The sequence below is a fragment of the Electrona antarctica genome, assembly GCF_951216825.1.
Source record: "Electrona antarctica genome assembly, chromosome: 6".
In the NCBI taxonomy this organism is placed as follows: domain Eukaryota; kingdom Metazoa; phylum Chordata; class Actinopteri; order Myctophiformes; family Myctophidae; genus Electrona; species Electrona antarctica.
Window position 1 is genome coordinate 34,070,538 of NC_136811.1, and position 20,303 is coordinate 34,090,840.

At 40.9% G+C, this 20,303-nt stretch overlaps 2 protein-coding genes across 2 annotated transcripts in view; both read right to left on the reverse strand.

The window, feature by feature from the left end:
• The window catches only part of smg5 (SMG5 nonsense mediated mRNA decay factor), a 35,390-nt gene extending 25,969 nt beyond the window's left edge, over positions 1-9,421 (reverse strand). Inside the window, exons 1-3 of the mRNA XM_079504043.1 lie at positions 8,965-9,421; positions 8,492-8,590; positions 2,847-2,970 (exon numbers count right to left, since the gene is read on the reverse strand). Of these exons, the coding sequence (XP_079360169.1) occupies positions 2,847-2,970; positions 8,492-8,590; positions 8,965-9,029 (288 nt within the window). The 5' untranslated portion in view covers positions 9,030-9,421. The remainder of the gene's footprint in view (positions 1-2,846; positions 2,971-8,491; positions 8,591-8,964) is intronic.
• An 8,665-nt stretch (positions 9,422-18,086) lies between these two features.
• Positions 18,087-20,303, reverse strand: part of syngap1b (synaptic Ras GTPase activating protein 1b) — a 109,898-nt gene continuing 107,681 nt past the window's right edge. The window contains exon 20 of the mRNA XM_079502922.1: positions 18,087-18,499. Coding sequence (XP_079359048.1) covers positions 18,164-18,499 — 336 coding nt within the window. The 3' untranslated portion in view covers positions 18,087-18,163. The remainder of the gene's footprint in view (positions 18,500-20,303) is intronic.

Here is a 20,303-nt window from a genome sequence, read left to right on the forward strand (position 1 = left end):
GTCTAGTGGTTTGAATCTACCACGGTGCATACCCCGTCCCTGTTTTACCTCGTACCGTTTCAGTCCCACCCTCCTCTCCAAGCTCCTGCACCTGGTGCATACCCCGTCCCTGTTTTACCTCGTACCGTTTCAGTCCCCCCCTCCTCTCCAAGCTGCACCTGGCCATCTAGGCAGTGGCTAAAACAAAGGGTTGTTGCTGGCTTTAGCAGTGGACGAACGCCCTGAGATTGCGCATGTTCATACCGAGATAATGAATGATACGATAACGATATATCATGCAGCACTGTGTTAAGTTTACAATATTAACCACAGAACGGCTGAATTACTGTTTTTTTTGTTATGTTAGTTTTTATTGGTTTTTTATAGACATGACAAAAAAGACATACATAACAATGACGCATACACCAGACTATGTAATGTATAATAAACGAGTGACAGACGCATGGTAATGAGGTATATGAATTAGGGCTGGCCAAATGGAGACATTTTATTAACCGGTTACCGTCAGGCCTTGCCGGCTAATTAGCCGTTATGGAAAAATGCACTATTTTTATCCATTAAATCCATTTTTCGAGTCCCAGTCCACCCGGACGGGGAAATTAGCAGATGCAAACTTAACGTGCGTTATCGTGAATCTGGCGGAGTCAGGTTAAGACTTGCATGAAAAAAGTGAGCTGGAGCGAAGGGACGTTTTTTTCTTTTTACAAATGCTGACCTGCGTGAGCAGCGTGACCAAAGTGAAGCGATTGAAGAGACAGTGGAAACAAATATATATCTTCAGGTTTGAATGCACCATCAGTCCCCAAGCCTCTAGCCTGGCTTTGGCTATACTATAGGCACTCTCGCCTCATCCCCGAATCATAGCGGGGAGGAGGCGTGCAACCACGTTGTGTCTGGCAAAGCCAGGCTACCAAGCCTCCACCACCGCATTGTTTAGTTTACCTACCAGCCAGGTTGTCTGCAGTGTGTCTGTCGGGCAAACTCTGTGTCAATTAGACGGTGGAATTAACGTTCCACTCCTTGCCAATATAGTGGCACATAATTGTCAAATAGCACTCTGTGGTGAGTCCAACAGTCGAGCCACATGCGTAAACTCCAGTAGCCAGTTCATGTGCGTAAATACCGTGCCGCAGACAGCACAATAAAATTATAAACACAACCAGAGATGCAATAACAGTTAAGTTGACCAAAGTTTGGCGAAAGAACGGTGGCTGCTGCTAGCACACACTCGGAGTGTAGGCTAATAACGTGGAGGAAGTTAGAGGCCAGGGTGCCCTGTGGGCTTTTATTTTTATTGGTTCACCATTAGCCGTTAGTGCTTGTCGGTTGCCAATTTCTTAACGGCCTTAATCGGACACTCCTAATATGAATACAACCGTTTTTAAACATTAACAAGAGCATACACAGTAGCAGGGCATGAAGAACAGTAGTTATACAGTGGAGTCGAGGTGAGCCGTAATAAGGCCACATATATATTCAAACTCCAAGTGTATCACTGCTGAATTACTGTTAAAGTCAGTTAAATGTTTGTCGTCTTGCATGTATGTATTTGTAGGCTAGTTTCCATGACCATTAGAACATCCTAATGACTATTCCTCAAGACCCATTCTGTTCTGTAAGATGTCCTTATTATAATTATGGAGAAAAGCTATTAGTCGGAAAGGCATCTGAAAATGCAACAGTATTTATGGTGTGGAAAATGTTTGTGTCAAATTGTCACATTCTTTTCATCTGTGTGACAGACAATGAATTGTTTGTCAGGATAATTACACTGATCCCTTTATCTATGACAACCTTCTCTAATCCTTTTTCACACCATGGCGCATTGGCGATATGATTTGATAAGAGATGATCAGCATAGCTCCACAGGTAAAGCATGACACCAGCGTTCGGGGACCCATTTTACCTATGCTGAAAATGTTCATACTATAAAATTAAAACCCTAAATTGTATTTATACTTCCAATGTGACCTATCAAAATCACACCTGTGTTAGAGGGGTGCTTTTATCATCATACGTCAATGCCATCATACATCATCTCATTCTGGCCAAATGGCCAATCACAATTTGCGTCCTCACTTGTCTTCAATGTTTGTGTTTACACAAAGCTGGACATAGTAGGGGCTAGCGCCTAGGGGTGGGTCCCGAACCGAACATGCTTAGGTACCCATTCAAATAATTCAATTTCGGTTCTTCCTATCGGTTCCTGCAGACGTGTGTGTGTGTGTGTGTGTGTGTGTGTGTGTGTGTGTGTTGCTCTCAGACAGGCTTTTATTTGTTTATTGTCAGTAGTAGTAAGAGAAGTAGCCTACAACACTAGGCTATTGCCCTGGGTAAATGAGAGTAGATATATTTAAAAAAAAAAAAAGGAAAACATAGCTCACTATATTATCCACAAATAGCTCAACAGTTGAATAATGGAGAGGATCTTACTCTATTCATTACATGTCTTAAAATTGACTCAGGCTTAAAGGAGAAGTAAACATTTGACCTCTTCAGGGAAGTTATTTTATAGCATTTTGGAACCGAGATAGGGAACCGTTAGGAACCGGAATCGATAAGAAGAACCGGAATCGGTACCGGACTGCTAACGATACCCATACAAAATGTCACCATACCCACTGGTGCAGTGATTAGAACAAATTACTAGTCTACTGACAGCACATCATTACTGTAGAGCTGGCAACTATGTCTTAAAATCACAACATTTAAAGGCCAAGCAAGCACTGACATTCAATTTATCTTAATATTGGATTATTGTCTCAGTACAATGTATCTACAATATAATACATGCTACAACAACTTTTGTGATTTTCTTCTTTAGGCCAGCTACCAGATTATTTTACCTTCTTGTTGGTCTTAATGACCTGGATGACCTCATAGTAGACCTTCCTCCAGAGCAACTCTTCAGCCTTACGGCCATAGTCCACTGGGTGGAGGAACATCAGCTTCACACAGAGCTCCCTCAACCTAGAGATGGACACACAGAGGAAGAGTTATATTATAAGTATGGTGGCTGGTGGAGAGACATCACTTCCCCTACATAATAAGCAGTTAAAATGAGTTGTACGACTTAGTGCCCTCCTCACAGATGCATTCTAAACTGGATCTAATAAAGTATTCAAGTATTAAATCAATCTTTTTTTGTTTTGTTATGATGCTACTTTTTCATGAAATCATCTTTCTGCACTTTCTGCAAGTGTTCAAAAATGTGCAATGTGGAAGGACTAGGGGTTTCAACAGTAAATCAAGTTTCAGTTTTAATGAAATAATTGCTTTACCAAAATATCAAATCTAAAAGTCACAAATCACATTGTGAGCTGGTAGATGTCTGCCAATTTTGATCTGCCAATGAAGAGCTTCAGACAAATTGATTTTGATGTTGCAATATATCAATAAAACCTAAATACATATATGCAGTACATACAAATACTGTATATATATATATATATATATATTTTATTTTTTTTACCAACCAGAACACCTGCATATGATAATGTTCTAGACATGTCTAGAACCTGCTACAATAGATCCTTAACTGTATATATTTATATATCTTTGATTTTTGAAATGTTTCTACCCTGTATTTTTCTTTTTCCTCTAGCTCAAGCTCTATCCTCTACTTCCCACAATAGAGGGTATGCGTGTGACATCATCATACCCGTAAGTTATGCGGGAATGCCTACTGAGTGACAAAAAAAAAACGACCTTTCTGGCCTTGATAGCCCATACATCCAAACAGAAAAGTCAATCTGATTGCATTAGTTGAACGACATTAAATTTACTTTGCCACTCGATTTCCCATTCACTTTATGCATGTGCATACCCTCTATTGTGCGCGCACGCACGCACGCACGCACGCACGCACGCACGCACGCAAATTGTCCTGTCTTGCTATAGCGCATGTAGGCTACGCTATGGCAAACATAGCGGATTGATGCCCCAAAAAGCATGGTTTTGCAATAAACTTTTTAAAATTCTGCATTTGCGGCGCCCCCTATGGATGAAAACGGAATTGCTTTGGGCTCTCCGTTGATTAAACCACCCTCGACATGTGAACACATTTGGGGTGGATTGGACATTCAGTTCGTGATTTGTGCCATTCTTTGTAAAACAGGCCCCTCCCACTAACTTTGGAAGCGGATTACAGCTGAAGTGAAAATGGCGGGAAATCTTTCCAGACGCAAATCCAGGGAATGTGACATTTTGATTTTACGACGTACGGTTCAAGAGTTATAAGGCGAAATGTAAAGTGGGCTGTTATAGCGCCACCATGAGGCCGACGGATTTAACATTTTATTACATTAATTTCAATAATTATTCTGAACCTCCCCTCCAAGTGTTGTAACTGTAGCTGCGACAGTTTGAGGGAAAAAGACTTGACGTGAGTTTTCGCATTTTCCCATGTAAGTATGGGGAATTTTAATTCACTAATAAATTAATTATTAATTCATCATTTGTTAAATTGAAAAAAGGGCTTCGTTAAGACCTCCATAATATTATGGTCAATGCCTGTGTGAAAAGTCGGAGCGATTGGTGCAGCCAATGAAGAGCTACGACAGTGTTTCAGACAGACATTCAGACATTGAGTGAATTATAGTATGATGTATGAAAACATATTGCTTAATGTTATTATGCATTTGATTAATGGAAACAAATAATCAATATATTCATTGCTAAGAAGATAATTGATAGTTGCAGCCCTATACATCTTTTCCTTGTCTGACAAGTTTAAATAACCCTTGAGCTGCTTATAAGATGATCATCCATTTTCATTTATACCCCGTTGCTGCTACATTTGTATCAGCACTTTTGAGAATATATAAATTATCTAAGCTTAATGCATTTCTCACTTCTCTTCATCACTTCTGTTGAGTTTCGCTATGCTTTCTCTTACTTGCAAAAAAGCCTAGGATTGAGTTTAGTGAATAGTTGCCGACAATGGCATCAACCTCCAAATATATAGAAAAGCAGTGTCACCAAAGCCTGGCTTGGTGTATGACACATGCAATAATAAATACAGATGATGGCACAAGGGTGCACTCCCATCTAGCTCTATAAACAGCAGCCGACTCTTAAAACAATGAGCGCCGGGTTTTCTTTCAAAAAGGCCAACACACTTCCTCAAATTCGTCCATTGTTTTCCCTCTCTCTCTACTGCCCATCTGCCTCTATTCTATTCCTTTCTGGTCCTATGTTTCTGGTATTTATGTTGCTGTCTCTATTATTTCATTCCTTTGTTCTCTCGTTCTTCCACTGGCCGCTGTTGTCTGTTTCGGGAGTTTGTTTGTTTTTACGTCGGGAGCTCAGCTCGCAAATAAAAGCCAGGCAGTGCTGTCCTGTGTCCTAGCCAGCACAACATAACTTCTAGACCATATACATTGCCCGGAGCGAGACCACCGTTACGGTGGTGAGTAAAATCAGAGAGAAGGGCTGGGGAGACATTATCTCTATAGTCATGTGGATCAAGACGGATCGGTCAGATTTCTCGCATTCCATCCTGATTGGCTTCCAAAGTTTGCAGGAGTGGCCCGTTTTGAACAAAATGCCTCAAATCATGAACACATCGTCTGATTGCCATGAAATATTGCTGGCCCTGGCAGACATTTTTCAAGTCAACTGCAAATGTTTTGCAATACAACTTTACTCAGTTATGCTTGTTTTATTTAAATTACTGGAAAATGTTAAACAAATGCAAAATGTAAACTAAGCCATTAGCCATGTATGATACTAGAATTTCGCGGGCCTTTGGCCCGCTCATCCCAGAGTTGCGTTGCCCCGCGTTGCGATACAGAAGTCCACAGATACAGAAGTCCACAGTGACACGCGTTGTATGCAGCCGTTTTGTGTTGCAGCGCGTTGTTGCAGCGCGCGTGTGCGTGTAGTGTTGGTGTTGTTGTCCATATATGCGCCTCGGTTCGTCCCGTTTGTTCCACGCCAGGTGTCGACGCGGTCGTTCACGCAATTTTCGTGTTTGCATTATTTTTACTGTGTATGTAATCGCGGTGCTCTCCATCCAAGTTATAATCAGTGTGTGTGGTGTGTTGTTGTTCTTCTTCTTCTACTTTTGTTTTCCGGCAGGCTGTACAGTGTGTGTGTGTGTGTGTGTGTGTGTGTGGCTGGCAAGCGTGTGTGTGTGTGGCTGGCAAGCGTGTGTGTGTGTGTGTGGCTGGCAAGCGTTCGTCTTGTTGTTATCCTAATGTGTGTGTGTGTGTAGTGTGTAACGTCCGGTGGTGCATCCGGATGTGAGATACGTAACATAAAACCTCACGTGGGTCACGTGGTGGGCTTTGAGCAAATGGGAGAGGGAATATAGTGTTGCCAGGTCCGCGTATTGTAAGCGAGTGGTAGTGTGTGTAAGTAGCGTGTTGAATGGCATTTTTTCGGTGCTTGTTTTCATAGACGTGGCAACAAATTAGCAACAGTAGCCAATGGGAAAAAAGGATGCAGTGTTGCCAGGTCCGCGAGTTTTAAGCGTGTTGTAGTGTGTGTGAGTAGCGTGTTGTATGGCATTTTTCTGGGTTTGTTTGCATAGACCTGGCAACAGTGTTCTGTGGCCCGTGTGTGAGTGTGTGCGTGCGGGGGTGTCGGTGCTTGTGGCGTGTTTGTGTTTATTATTGATATTGAGTGTGGACGGGAGCCGGCTTTAGTGGCAGTGCAATGACAATTTTTACGCGGGTGGTGTTGAGTGTGGGCGTGCGGCGCGACATGAGGAGATAGCCGTGGATCGACGCGGAGGGTAAGTCTGTGACGTCTTAGTGTGTTGTTGCAGTGTGTCAGTGACGTATAAGCTGGTGACTTTGGGTCCCTTTTCCTGGGTTGGGTACAGCCTTTTGGGTACACCTTTTCAAATGTATAATAGATACATACAGTACATATTCTCTATGGTGAAAGCTGAGAGTACTAATAGTTGTGACTGTCAGTCACAACTATTAAGCTATTTACCTGGTGCACACTACACAGCACAAGAGTTCGATAATAGCAGAAGAATGCCAGCACACACAGAACTGTCCAAGTACGTTTTAATTTTTGTAGGCAATGGCAACACACGCTCACTTTGGGAGAGCCTGATCATGAGCCTCTGTCGAAATGCATTTCATGTGCCTACCTAAATACAAAGCAAAGCACCTGAAGGACACTTCCTTGAATGATGGCATTCTTCCCCTTTCAAGAAGTTGTGAATAGACAATAGGGATAGGCCTACATATTGATGCTTGCCTGCCTTGTATGTAGGGCAATGCTTGCCTTGCCTTGTGCTGTAGGGCTAATAGCCATAGAGGGTATGCATGTGACATCATCGTACCTGGAAGTTATGCGGGAACGCCCACTGAGTGGCAAAAAACTACTTTTTGGCCTTGACAGCCCATACATGCAAACAGAAAAGTCCTGTCTGATTGCATTAAACAATGTTAAACTCACCAACATTGCAGCTGTACGAAAAGCTTGAATTATCCTCTATCTGCAAAGTTTTTGTTTCATAAAAATCCACCATAGAAATGTTATGAGCTACTTTCTGTCAAGAAATACCATGCATTTGGTTATTTTTTCTAAGTGTCAGAGTTTGGAAGTGCTTGTTTTCAATAACACAACATTTTGCTGCCTCCTGCATTATGTGACATTTAGAAACAGGTGGTACGCAGGACGGTTGAGTGATTTCCAACGAGCGCTGCTGCTCAATGTTTTGACACTCAGTCTAGATGAGGGGGGCGTGTCCTGACGGGAAAATCATGCATGTGCATACTCTCTATATCAGAGCTTTTCAACTGGTGGTCCGTGGACCACTGGTGGTCCGTGAAGGTATTGCATGTGGTCCCTGACCATGCATTTAGTATGTTTTTTATCGTTGGGGAACGAACTAGTTCACTAAATGACCTGGTGATGTATGATGACATCAATGTTGTCAGTTACTGGGAAGTCGGATGTCAAGAACTTCCACAGAAAGGGAGTTCGAATTTCAAGGGAAAGTGTACCGGATTGACTGGTTGAGTCTATTGTTGTTCCCATATAATCATGCAATCGCATGTGTCTGCTATCTATGAGTTTGATATGGAAGGTTAAGAGAACAGACTAAGGGCAACCATGGGAAAGGAATAGCTCCGGACGACTAGCATATGTCCGTTAAATTACTGTTAAGGGCTTGATTTAATTCACCTCAAATTAACAAATTAAACAAAGCCGTTAACTGTCAATATTTAATTTCCGGCTTTTTTCCCCCACACCACGCCCATATCCCCCCTCCCAACAAAACAGTGGTCCCCAGGTTGATTCTTAGTCAGGGTGGTGGTCCCCAGGTTGACCACCCAGGTTGATTCTTAGTCAGGGTGGTGGTCCCCAGGTTGATTCTTAGTCAGGGTGGTCCCTGGTTCATAATCAGTTGAAAACCCCTGCCTTATATGATTGAATACCAACAGCTTCAAATGTATATAAGGAGGCATATCAATACAGTGTAATAATGATAATAATGATAGTGATATGGAATGTAATAGTTTACTTGTTGCGGAGGCTGATGTTTTCCGGCTTGAAGACCTCTCTGTAGGATGCTTTGCTGCCAATTATGACATCTAGCTTATGCACAGACTCCACCACAGCCCTTGGTGAGGAGAAATAAACGTGGCCATATTTGAAATTGATAAGGTTATTCATGTAATGTTATAAATTATGTCCTAGTCACCATTCCAAGCCTAGCATGCTTAATTAATTAATGAAATGCCATGACAATATGAAGTTTGGATTCAATAACTTTCTAACAGGTTAACACTGTCTAAAACATGATTTACCTGTATACAATTAGATGTCAGCAGCTACATTTAGATTAGTGACGTTAGTTGAATAGCCCATGTTATTGTCAGGACAGACAACCTGGTGAATCAGATCAGTGAATGTCTATAGCTAACATGAGAAGCAATCCCAACGTTAGCCAACATAGTGGCGTTATGGGGGCAACATGGCCTTGCTTAAACTCACCTGTAAAGCCTCTTGATGAGAAGGACTTTTGCCTCTGGTTCACTATCTTGCCCGGGTCCGCTCATATTAGCAAGTAGCGAGTTATTTGATCAGACGCTCCAGGCAGCGTTTGTTCGGCGGTGCCCCCACACCTCCTCGACCCACAGTTGTCACGGCTGCTCGGGTTGTTTCCCTACCCGGCAGTGACAACCGTGTTGATAGCCAGCTAGCGTTAGCTAACGTTAGCTTTCCTCCTCTACCCACCTAACTTAAGTCTTTTTCGTTTCTTGTGTCCTTTGGCAAGACCCCCTCTACCCATCCGCTCTGACACCGGGAAGACGGGGTGCCCACTTATTTGCGCTATTCCTGGTCAGCTAAAACGCTCCGATATATTTCTTATGTTGTTCCCCGTTCCAGCCATTGCTACGAAGGCGGCCATTATTTCCTAGGCAGTGAGTGACCGACTGAATACCGCGAGATTTACAGGTCAGGCTGACGAGATAACCCTTTTCGCAGATAAGTAAGCCTGGGACCGAGGCTACCTTGAGGGGGGGGGGGGACATATTATATTTAAACTGTGGTATTTAATAATTAAAAGATGCAGTAGCAGTAGCTGATACATGTGGAAGTTGCTTTGATGAATTGAACAAGGTGTCTTTGTATTGAGTTGTGCTTGAATTGTAGTTTTTTGATTGATTGATTGATTGATTGATTGATTGATTGATTGATTTATTAACAGTTTGTAGAATTACAGTACATTTCAAGTACAACTCAATACAAACAACTGTTAACTGTGAGTGGACACCATAAAGCATTACACTTGTTTACAATAGGGCCCACCATTTTCAATTCATCAAAACAATTAGAGACATAAGCAGCCGTCCGTAGGTGCCCTTTGAGAGGGGTTTTGAAGGAGTCAAGGGATTCGCATGTCTTAATGACTGTTGGTAGGGCGTTCCACATTTTGGTGGCATTGGAGCGAAATTAATTTAGTCCCTTGTTTGTGCCGAAACTTCGTTGACATTAAGGAAGTATTTAGACAGGTACATACATGGGTGATTGGGTATCTTGGTGGTGTATCGAATCTTGTGGACCAGACCCATTGCAAGATGCTGTACTCTGTCGTCAACCCTAAGCCATTCCAGCCTGTCAAAGTGGGCAGGGGTGAGGTGGATTCGGGAAGTGAGGCCAAGTAGTAGCCTGACCAATTTGTTTTGGGAAGTCTGGAGCCTAGTTTTAAGGGCCTTAGAGGTGCTGTGGTACCAGGAGGTGCATGCATAGGCGCGATTCATACTCCTATTTTAGAGCCGAATAAAAGTCGGTTCGGCTCTGTAGAGCCTACAATGTGACGTCATTTGAGGTTCGGGTGGCGGATACCGTCCTAAAGTCGGCTCTTCGGTGCTACTGAACATTTCTGACGAGCCGAAATCATTTCGGCACTACAGCGGTAAAATAGGAGTATGAATCGGTCGAAGAAACCTTGTATGAGGGCTCCTGTTAGGGTCTTCAAGGTGTTTTTGTTGACCAGTGAGGAGATCCTGTATAGGAATCTTGTTCTTTGGTTGACTTTTTTGATTACGTTGGTGGCCATTTTGTCCGAGACCAGCAGTGCTGAGTCATCTGCGAACAGGAACAAGTTGCAGTCACAAGCTGATGTCATGTCGTTAACATATATTAGGAATAGTAAAGGCCCTAGGCCTAGGCCCCTAGGCCCTTAAAAGGTTAGAAAAACACACAGGGCATGTTAAAGCCCTAACCACACCAAAGGGTCAAGACGGTTTTAGCGTTGTCCCTGCGTTGTGATATGTCTTGTTGCACGTTGACCCACGTTGACCCTAGTGATTCAACGCATGGAATTCAATGGCCCAAACCACACCAAAGGGTCGAGACGGCTTTAGCGTTAACTCCTTGCAACCGTTTGGACCCAAGGAGTTGCATGGTGACCCTTTGGTGTGGTTAGGGCTTAAAAGTCCAACTAAAGGCAAATGCCTTGCTATAAAGGAAGGCCTTTTTTAAAGCATCCACGGACTGTGGTGCTCTCAGGTGGTCAGGGAGGGCATTCCACAGCCGAGGAGCAGCTGAGCAGAAGGCCCGGTCCCCCATGGTGCAGAGTTTAGTTTAGTTTTTAGTCTAGGCATAGTTTCACTGAGGTTAAGGTTAGGAATAAGGTTATAACAGGTTTAACCGTTTAAGCATAATTTACTTACAGTAGGTTACTTTAGGAATACCATGCCGCGCAGTTCCGCCGGCTGTACGCCCGGGGTGAGTTGGTAAAGGGGCGACTCGTTTGGTATTCACATTTAAATGTAGGCCTATTATTAGTGGTAGAATGAGAGGCAGTATGTTGCCTATTCACTGAATGATTAAGTTATTCTAAATAACAGCAAAAGCTTTAAAGTAAAATAAAATAAGCATATATAGCTACTTAAAAAGCTTGGGTGCCAAGAGAAAACAAGTTGATATTTTGGCATTGCGTGGCACTAGAAGAAAAAGGTGGTGTTCATCCTGAAATCTTCCTGTATGAGATCTGCGCAATGTTGTCACTTTGGCCTGAGGGTGGTGCTAGATGATACATCATGGGACCACTAAATGGTTAGAGTTAATCTGGGAGCAGGAATTCGCTCAACAAGATGGACTTCTTTTTGATTTTGAGATATTTTGTGTGCAAGTTGGTTAAGGGCCTGCAGATGCAGAGTAACTAAAGGAAAGGTTCATCAGCATGTATGTGTACTGAAAATACAATGGCATAAAGACACTACCTTACATTATATACATTACATTACAATGTTTGACAACAAATTAAGAATGTAATTGTTTATTTATTAATTTATTTACGTATTTCTATGTCCAAGATTCACCCACCCGAAAAATATAAATTCCGGTTTATTCAAAAAGAAAAATGATGGAATTTTCATCAACTGCATCAAAGGAATTATCAACAAAATCAAAGTGGCAATAATCATTATTATTACAATAATCATTTGTTGATCAGAATATCCACATTCATAACAAATCCATATACAACTGTAATACACTCTTCAACATCACTCTTCCATTAATATACACAAAATCCCCAAATGTCTGTCCTTTTCAAAACAACAACAGAGGAGTTTGGGTTAGGCGGGGCTATGGCTTGTCAATAGGTATGTAAATGATTGACCAGCAGAATTGACAGGTCTAAGGTTAGTGAAGGGTATAAGGGGGAGGCACATTTACTTAATTAGGACTAAAGCCCAATTTATACTTTGTCATTTGACTGCATCACTCGCGAGAAAATAACTGATTTTCAGGTTAAGTGATTTTCTCTGGAAAACCAGTTACTTTCAGTGTGTGATGCAGTCGTACGATAAAGTATAAATTAGGCTGTATACGAAAACAAGCAATGGCAAACAATGACTGTATCATCATGGAAGGATAGCCATCTTAACCAAATCTTCAGCTGACAAGAGGTTAGAGGACTCCATGATAGGCAGAATTTGGGGAACTAAATTTCAAGGAATATATAAGGGTTGTCAGAATAAATATATAACTCTGAAAGACAACCGCTGCAAACATATATTGTAGGAACCTAAACTGAAATCAGATACTGCAAGAACTTAAACAGTTCAAGAATTTCAAAGAAATGCAGATGGAGGTTTCTGGAAATATTGTCTTATTCTATATATGTACAAACATTGCTCGGCCACTCAAATCTACTTTAAAAAAAAGCTTTTAGTTGGACAGAAAATGAGTGCAAGCTTAAGTATTATGTGAGTTGGTTCTTGTAGAGAGCTTCAAGAATACAGATACCATAACTGACAGACCTTGCTGATATTTTGTGAGTCTGAAAACCTATCCATGCCTCAATGTTGGTAACTTGAGGAAACGTATAGCCAGAGAGAGAAACATTAGAGGAAAAAATAACTGTACACTCTGCATATACAATCAAACAGTATATACACATAGACATACCATACAGTATATACACATTTACCCAGTATATACACAAAGATCTGAAAGATGTATCTGATACACACACTTATATACACCACACATTCACTCATTTAAACAGAACCTCTAATATATCTCTCTCTGTCATATCCAAGTGATTACACTGTAAATCCTCAGTGTTCATTTACTCTAAAATGGAACAAAGTGGACCCTGATTTGTACACTTTCTAAGTTACAAATGGATAAATGAACACTGAGGAATTTACTATGTAGCGGTGGAAATGGCAGGGATTATCAACTTAGGTTGGGATCAGTGGAGTCCATTCAAAGAAATCAAAGAGGAGTTTCATAACAAGTTAACTCCAGAATTCTGTCAAATGGTCACACTGAAACCGACAATCCATCAGTTAATCACTGCTCAGGTAAGCTGTAGACAGATAGTAGATTTGAGATACAAATCACTGAAATCAGATGATAAGAATGTCCTCATCCAAAGGGTTTCAGATCGTCCATAAATGGAGAGCTCCATGGCGATTGTTGGGCGAAAAACATCGTCCATCCAAGTTTTTCTTTTCTTATTCAATCTTAGAATAGTTGTATGTAATCAAGAGCACAAGTCACAGCAACGTGCAAAACGTTGTAAGGGGAGCAGGTAAAACACAAGTTAATCCCTTTTGTCACAGTCCTAGAACAATGATTCTCCTCAAAGTTCCATAAGATTGTCTTAATAAGAAAAACTTGGTTCATATAAAATGGGGTTGTGAACTTCCTTTAGATAGACGATTCTATCTTTATCAAGAAATAAATATATGCTCCGGAAGATTTCTGATGTAGAGTATTTCTTCTACTATGGTAACAATAAACAGTATCATATAAATATAAATATCAACATTCTGTCCAGTTTTCAAAGTTTTCAATGAATTAAGATTTTTTTTTAAGCAGTTTCACTTGTATAGGCTGTGCATATTTAGTATTCTTTAAATAAAAGTCCAAAAGAGATTCAAATAAAACAGCTAAAACTATAAATTCAGTAAGTATTGAAAATCTGAAAGGGAGGTGGTCAAGTAATGCTTTAAAATTCATAGAAAGATAAAGACTAAATGGATGAACAGTAATCATATTGTAGTGTGAAGAGACTGAGAGAGGAAAATAAATGCTTTAACCACTTAATCGCTGAACCATAAAGGTTTTCTAAATTATTTCAGAAATAGCTGATCTACAAGCACACAAGCTGTAAAGCTTGTAGATTGTCTATTATTTGTCCATAAAATTCTGCCAGCGTTTAAGTGGTTAAAAATAAATGGGCTTCTACTAAAAAAATAAAGAAAAGTCAAGCACCTTTGAAATACACCTCACCTACAGTACAACATAGCTCCCTCTCTTTCTGGAGCAATGTGCCTTCCTTTGCTTCTGTGTTCTTCCATTCTATTGATTGAACGTTCTGCATAGCTTCTTCGCATGCTGGACAGGCCAACAAATACTATTACATTGTTGGGCCTATCTTCAAAAAGAAAATCGTACATCTAATCAGAAGGCGTAAACTCTTAAAAATCCAGTTTTCCAATCAGAGAGAGAGGGCCCAAGTAAAGAAGGGTAAAAAAAAGCCCAGCATATCCTTACATGGTTCGCTGGGGCTCTGCACCATCCTTTAAGCAAATAGAATGGGACGAATGCCCCAAGTTCGCCCTTTGTCAGCCAATCGCGTCACGAGAGAGGGCTCTTGATATTTGACCGTGCCACCCGGTGGATTTCCCGTGGCGGCTCAGCCAATTAGGTTCCAGATTGTCCTCCACGAAGCTTTGTGAGTGGCTAAGGGGAGAAAAAAAGGGAGACAGAGAGAGAAGGATCGGGGCAGGTGCTTGATCAGGTATTACTGAAGCATAGCTAAGAGATTTCATTCTATAGTCAGTCCAACTATAATGATGGTAGTCTTTCCAAAGCTGGAGTTATCTTTTTCAGTTGTGTGTTCAGTTCTGAGGCAACTGCTTATTTACCTGAGACTTTCAATTTTATGTCACTGAGGTATTTTCATAGCAATATTAATTTCTCAATCATGACTCCTGTCACCTAATATCCTACTCTACCACAATACAGTGATCTAGCCTGATGATTTCTTAATGACACAAGTGCTTTCACAAGAAGAAATGTAGCCCTAAAAGCTGTTATGACAAAATAGAAGACGACAAAACAAAAAAAAATAAACAAAATAACTTTCCCTGTGTAGAATTTCTAACATTAAGATTTGGTGGTTCAGCGTTATATTGTATATTGTTCACTCTGGGGATTTCACAATTTCTGCTTCATAAGTGCTTAATCAAATCTCTCACTGATATACAATGACCTGTATGTATACGAAACATTAGTGCTGGCCATTTTGACCTTCCACAGTCAGTGACAAATTTTCTCAAAGATATGGTGAAGTTCTTCTACGGTTCTTGGTTCCAGTTACAACAAACAACTTGTTGCAGGATGCCACCAGTGTGAGGCTACAGAGACGAAAACAGATTCACATCCAAACAAAGTTTACAGAGGACAGTTCATACACAAAATGAAGGGATATGACAACACATTACAAATAATTCAAAGACTGATGTTTCAGCAGCTGACATACAGTATGACTAGTTTAGTAATTCATTTTAAAAACGTTACATCCATGTTGGAATGAAAGTGATTACCTGAAGTTTCCTGTTCAACATGCTCAAAATATGGACAATTCATTCTTTATTGTGTTATCCTTTGTCAACAAAGAACGTATCCGTCAGCAATTGCCATATTTGTTTGTGTTATTGTTAATACTTTTGCTATCGTAGCTGTCATTTTTATTCAAATGCTCTATTGGAATCACAGTTTAGATATTCCCAACTGCAAAAAGCAATGCACTTTTTGTAGTCTTTTCAAATCACGTGTCCCTATTCTGGGATGAATGAAAATAGCCAATCTACAAGCTCAAACATCACGCATTTTGAGCTATATTCTGTGAAGATATTTGGTGTAGAGGGGGAAAAAATAATGGGGCAGAGTATAGAGCCCAGGGGGACTCCAATCAACAAAGTATAAGGTTTAACAGGTTCATATTTACCGCCTCCTGGAGATTTGTAGGATGACTGGCTAGTCTAATCGGCCAAATGCTAAATATTACAAGTCCCAATTCCAGGCACTTTTACTGGCTACAGCAAAAAATAAACTGCCATCTCCTTAGATATAACATGTTTGTTAAAATGTTGTGAACTGCTCTAAAATGATTTGAAATACCATATGTGGTAACTACCCAAAATAAAAGATAATGGTACGTCTGTACTGTAACACAGTAAACAAAATACTGCCATTACATTTAGCTAGCATTACATATTTGGTTTACATCCAAGTTACTCAAACTATAAATTGTAATATTGTAAATGTCATCCTGGAGGTTTATCCCTAATAAAGTGCTAATCCAATTGACACCAACACCTTTCAAATTGGAAGTTTTCTCAATACAGTAACTGATAACACAATTTTCTCCATTTCATACAAAGCAGCTTGGTTCTATCTCCAGAAATCAGCCCTGTTATAACTGAGAGCTATGCCATGGCAAGTGTAACTGACACTAAATTATGCCAAAGAAAATAAAAGCAATATATATTAAGGGCAAATAAAATTGTTTACTGCAGAATTGAAATAACTCAGTGACAGTTATTTGCAATGACATATCCTTCAATTTCCAGGCCACACTACAGGCACATTTTTTTAGACTGTTTTGTATTTACTGAATATCAAGTCCGAGATTGTAGGAGGTTTCTTTCTTTCTCTACGTCTTTTTTTTAAACAAACCTAAATTTGTAGACCCCACTACCCCATTAGACATACAACAACAGAGGGGAGCACAAATAACAAACATGTAGACACATACATTGAAAACAACAGACAGCTGGAGAAAGAAAATGAGTGAAGAATGAAAGAGGCAGTGCTATGTTCGACACAGACATTTGATATTGGAAATGGCACCATTTGTTTCTGTTTAGCACCAGTAGATCACATATCGGTTCTGAGATTGAGAAGAGAAAAACTGCACAAGCTCAGTCCAATAACAATTCCCTTAGATTAAAAAAGAAACACCAAAATGTCTATGCGTATTTCCATACATTTTGTCCTTCAAAATTCTATCACACGTTCAGCCTTTTTGTCCAGCTTACAAGAAATGCTAAGTTGGATTCCCTTTGTTACCTCTATACGTTTTTGTTTTTTATGACCCTGTTGAAATACACTCAAAGGCACTAAGGAAGCCAGACGACATTAATCACATCTCTACAGAGACCTGTCACACACAATGTTTTGGAGAGTTGTTATCAGTGGTTATGAAGCTTGAGCTATGCTTCTGTGGCAAGTATTGTGTGACGTGTTGCTTGACAAAAAGAACAGTTTCAACTGAAAAAAAGCTTTGACGCAGTTATCGTTATTTCTGTGGAGTGATGAGTCATGTGGCACTTTGTCGCCGACGCATAAATCAGGCTAAAGGGACATCATGCCGTTGGAGGAGTGACAACAAATGGAACTACAGCAATCTTATCTCCCAGTCCCCCTTGCAAAACAATGATACGGTCTAACAATCCTGCTACGGCAGGTTGCCAAAATGATAATATAGAAATAAAGACAGGATAAAAGATCGGGAAGTAAAAGGTGACAATGTTGCTTTCTTCGTTGACTGTCACTGCCCCACCACGACAAGGTGTTCCTCATAGCCACTGATGTCAGGCCTCTATTTGCAAGCTGGCATATTCAGGACAAAGATAAATAATGATTCGCCCGCATCCTTGGAAATCAAGGGATCCAGTGAGCTGGCTCGTAGCACTTTTATGGCTAATGGCTACTGAGAAGTCTTTGGGGTGCAAGACATTCTAGAGTGCTTGTTCCTCACATTTATTCTTATTCATGGACCACAAACAGGCGATGAGCGACATAAAGCAGATGTTCACATATCGGCTTGGTTTGGCAACCATGTACCTGTATGTCAACTGCTTATTCAAACAGTATACAGTATTTGAAGGGGTACCATATCTTGTCCTGCAAGAGTGATACTGACCAAGCTCGGTTTAAGCATCAAAAAGACAAGTGTCTGATAAAGAGCCCTTTGTGGTGTGTTAATGTGCAATGCACGTACAATAACTATCTCTTTCCCACACACTTTTCTTCTCTCTCTTGTTTGGCCGAATAGTATGTCTATGTCAGCAATATCGTCTCGTTAAATGGGATGGGGATGCTTTGCGGGAGCAGCATTTTCCTTCTAATTGTGTCATCTCTCTCTGATTTGGCTTTAGTGTTGTGTTTGACCTACTCCCCCTGCTTCTGCTATGCCTGCCGTTGCCGTTGCTGGGATTCCTGTTGCCTTTGAGGTTGTCATGGGGGAGGATGTTTGGTTGCCACGGAGCTCTCCATTCTGTGTAGGTGACTTGTGTGTAGCGGGCAGAGAGGGAGGGTCGAAGGTTTGGGGGAGATCTCCATTGTGGGGGGGGCTGTCGGAGGAGACGGCTGAGGGAGATACTCTGCGGCCGTGATGGCTGCTCACTTCTCCTCTTTGACCAACACCTCCCCCTGCACCTTCTGTGTTCACACCGGGGTTTGCTGAACCCAGGGAGGAAAGCTGGGCTTCCTAGCGAGACAGAGAGAGAGGGAAGGGGGGGGAGGAGTGATGGTTCGAAGGAGAAAAGGCCATTCAGTGGACAATGGGAGGTATGAGAGAGGGTGAAAGATGAAAAGATGATCCATTCGGGTGGTATGTAACGGGACATACACAGGGCAAACAATAAATGTATAGTAAGGAGTTATGAGAGTATAAGTATCGTGAAAGAAAGACAAGAACAAGAGAATAATAGAAGAAAGCATGTGACACGAAGGAAATAGTTTGGGGGTGCCAAGTGGGGAAAGCAGGATCAAGTTGAAAACAACAACAACCAGGAAGTGGCAAAAGATGTGTTTAAGGAATGAGCATGTATGTAAGCCATGTCAGAGACACGTGAGGCAGAATTAGAAAATGAAAGACACAAGAGATAGGAGGACAAACAGAGAAAGAGAGAAAGAGAGAGAGAGAGGCAAATGAGTCACAGAATCGATGTATGACACACCAATAAAAATGGCAGCATAGGAAGGACGAAACAGACAAAGAAGGGATGGAAGGAATTAAAACTCTTGAGGTCAGAGGGACTTTCTTGATCCTCTTGTGATGAGTTGCAAGGAGTGTATTGTTTGATGGGTGTCAGAAAACGTCTGGAATTCAAGTCAGTCATTCTTCGCCAATGATTACAAATCCTACTCAATAACCACTATGCTTCTATGCAAATAGGCTCGCTTGAGTTGCATAATACCTTCTTACATTAAAGAATGGTTTCCAAAGGATGATAGCAGCGCATAGCATTAGGCCTACCAGGACACCAAGAAATACATGCACAAAACTGAAAGCCACATGGAGCTCAGCGCCAAATTGAAAAGCAAGATAAAGTTGCATTTTATTTCCCTATGGGATGAAATCCAAAACTGTGTCAAAATCACAAGCCAAAATATCTAACCCAGTCCCATTGATGACAAGGCAATGAGTTATATTAAAGAATAAGAAAAAAGCTGCATCTGTGTATACTGAGTTAGAACTTTTGATTAGTGATTAAGTCAAACTTTGGGTTTGCCATCTATCCTTACCTACATTGGCGCAGAATAACATCAACGCAAATATCAGATTCATTTCAGTTATTTGATTTATCAACGTCTGTGCACAAGCCTTCATATCCAGTCTGGTTCACTGTAGTCTGTGTAAGAGCAGTGGGAAGAGAAAACAGTTGGGTTATTGGGCCAATATACAACTATGAGGATATCTGATACCGGTATTTAATGTACCCAACAGCTGACACAGAAAATCTAGAGTGTTTGGAGGACCACTCTAAGAGTTAAATGAACATTCTGGATTTTACTGTGTACAAGCAGTTTGAATGTTGGAATCTATGTGGCCGTTGGGTAAAAATGCCTCTTGAAACAATTATGAATGCACTTGATTGCTTCACACATCTGTTGGTGTAGTGTCAAGGCATGACTACAGGGGGTCAGTTTCACTTAACATACATGTGCAAGCAATCTCACGTATGGTGAAAATATGCAATGGAGGATTTTAACCCAGGTTCATTTGGTTTCACCCACACACATTTGGAAGGAAGTATGAAGGAGTGCTGTCGTATGGATGGAATGAAGTGTTGGAGAGGGCAAAGATAGGAAAGAGCTGCTTTGTAGAGGGGTAGTTTGGTCTGCATCCAGTAGAGAAATGGTTCAAATGGATTAAAACGTTAATTGATCATTTTGTATCTAGTAGTTGCCTTTTTTGTTTCTAATGAAATAAAAACAAACAAACAAATGAGAATCTGGTGGGAATTGGCAGACCTTTTCTCTTCTCAATCAGAACCAAAATCTTTTTT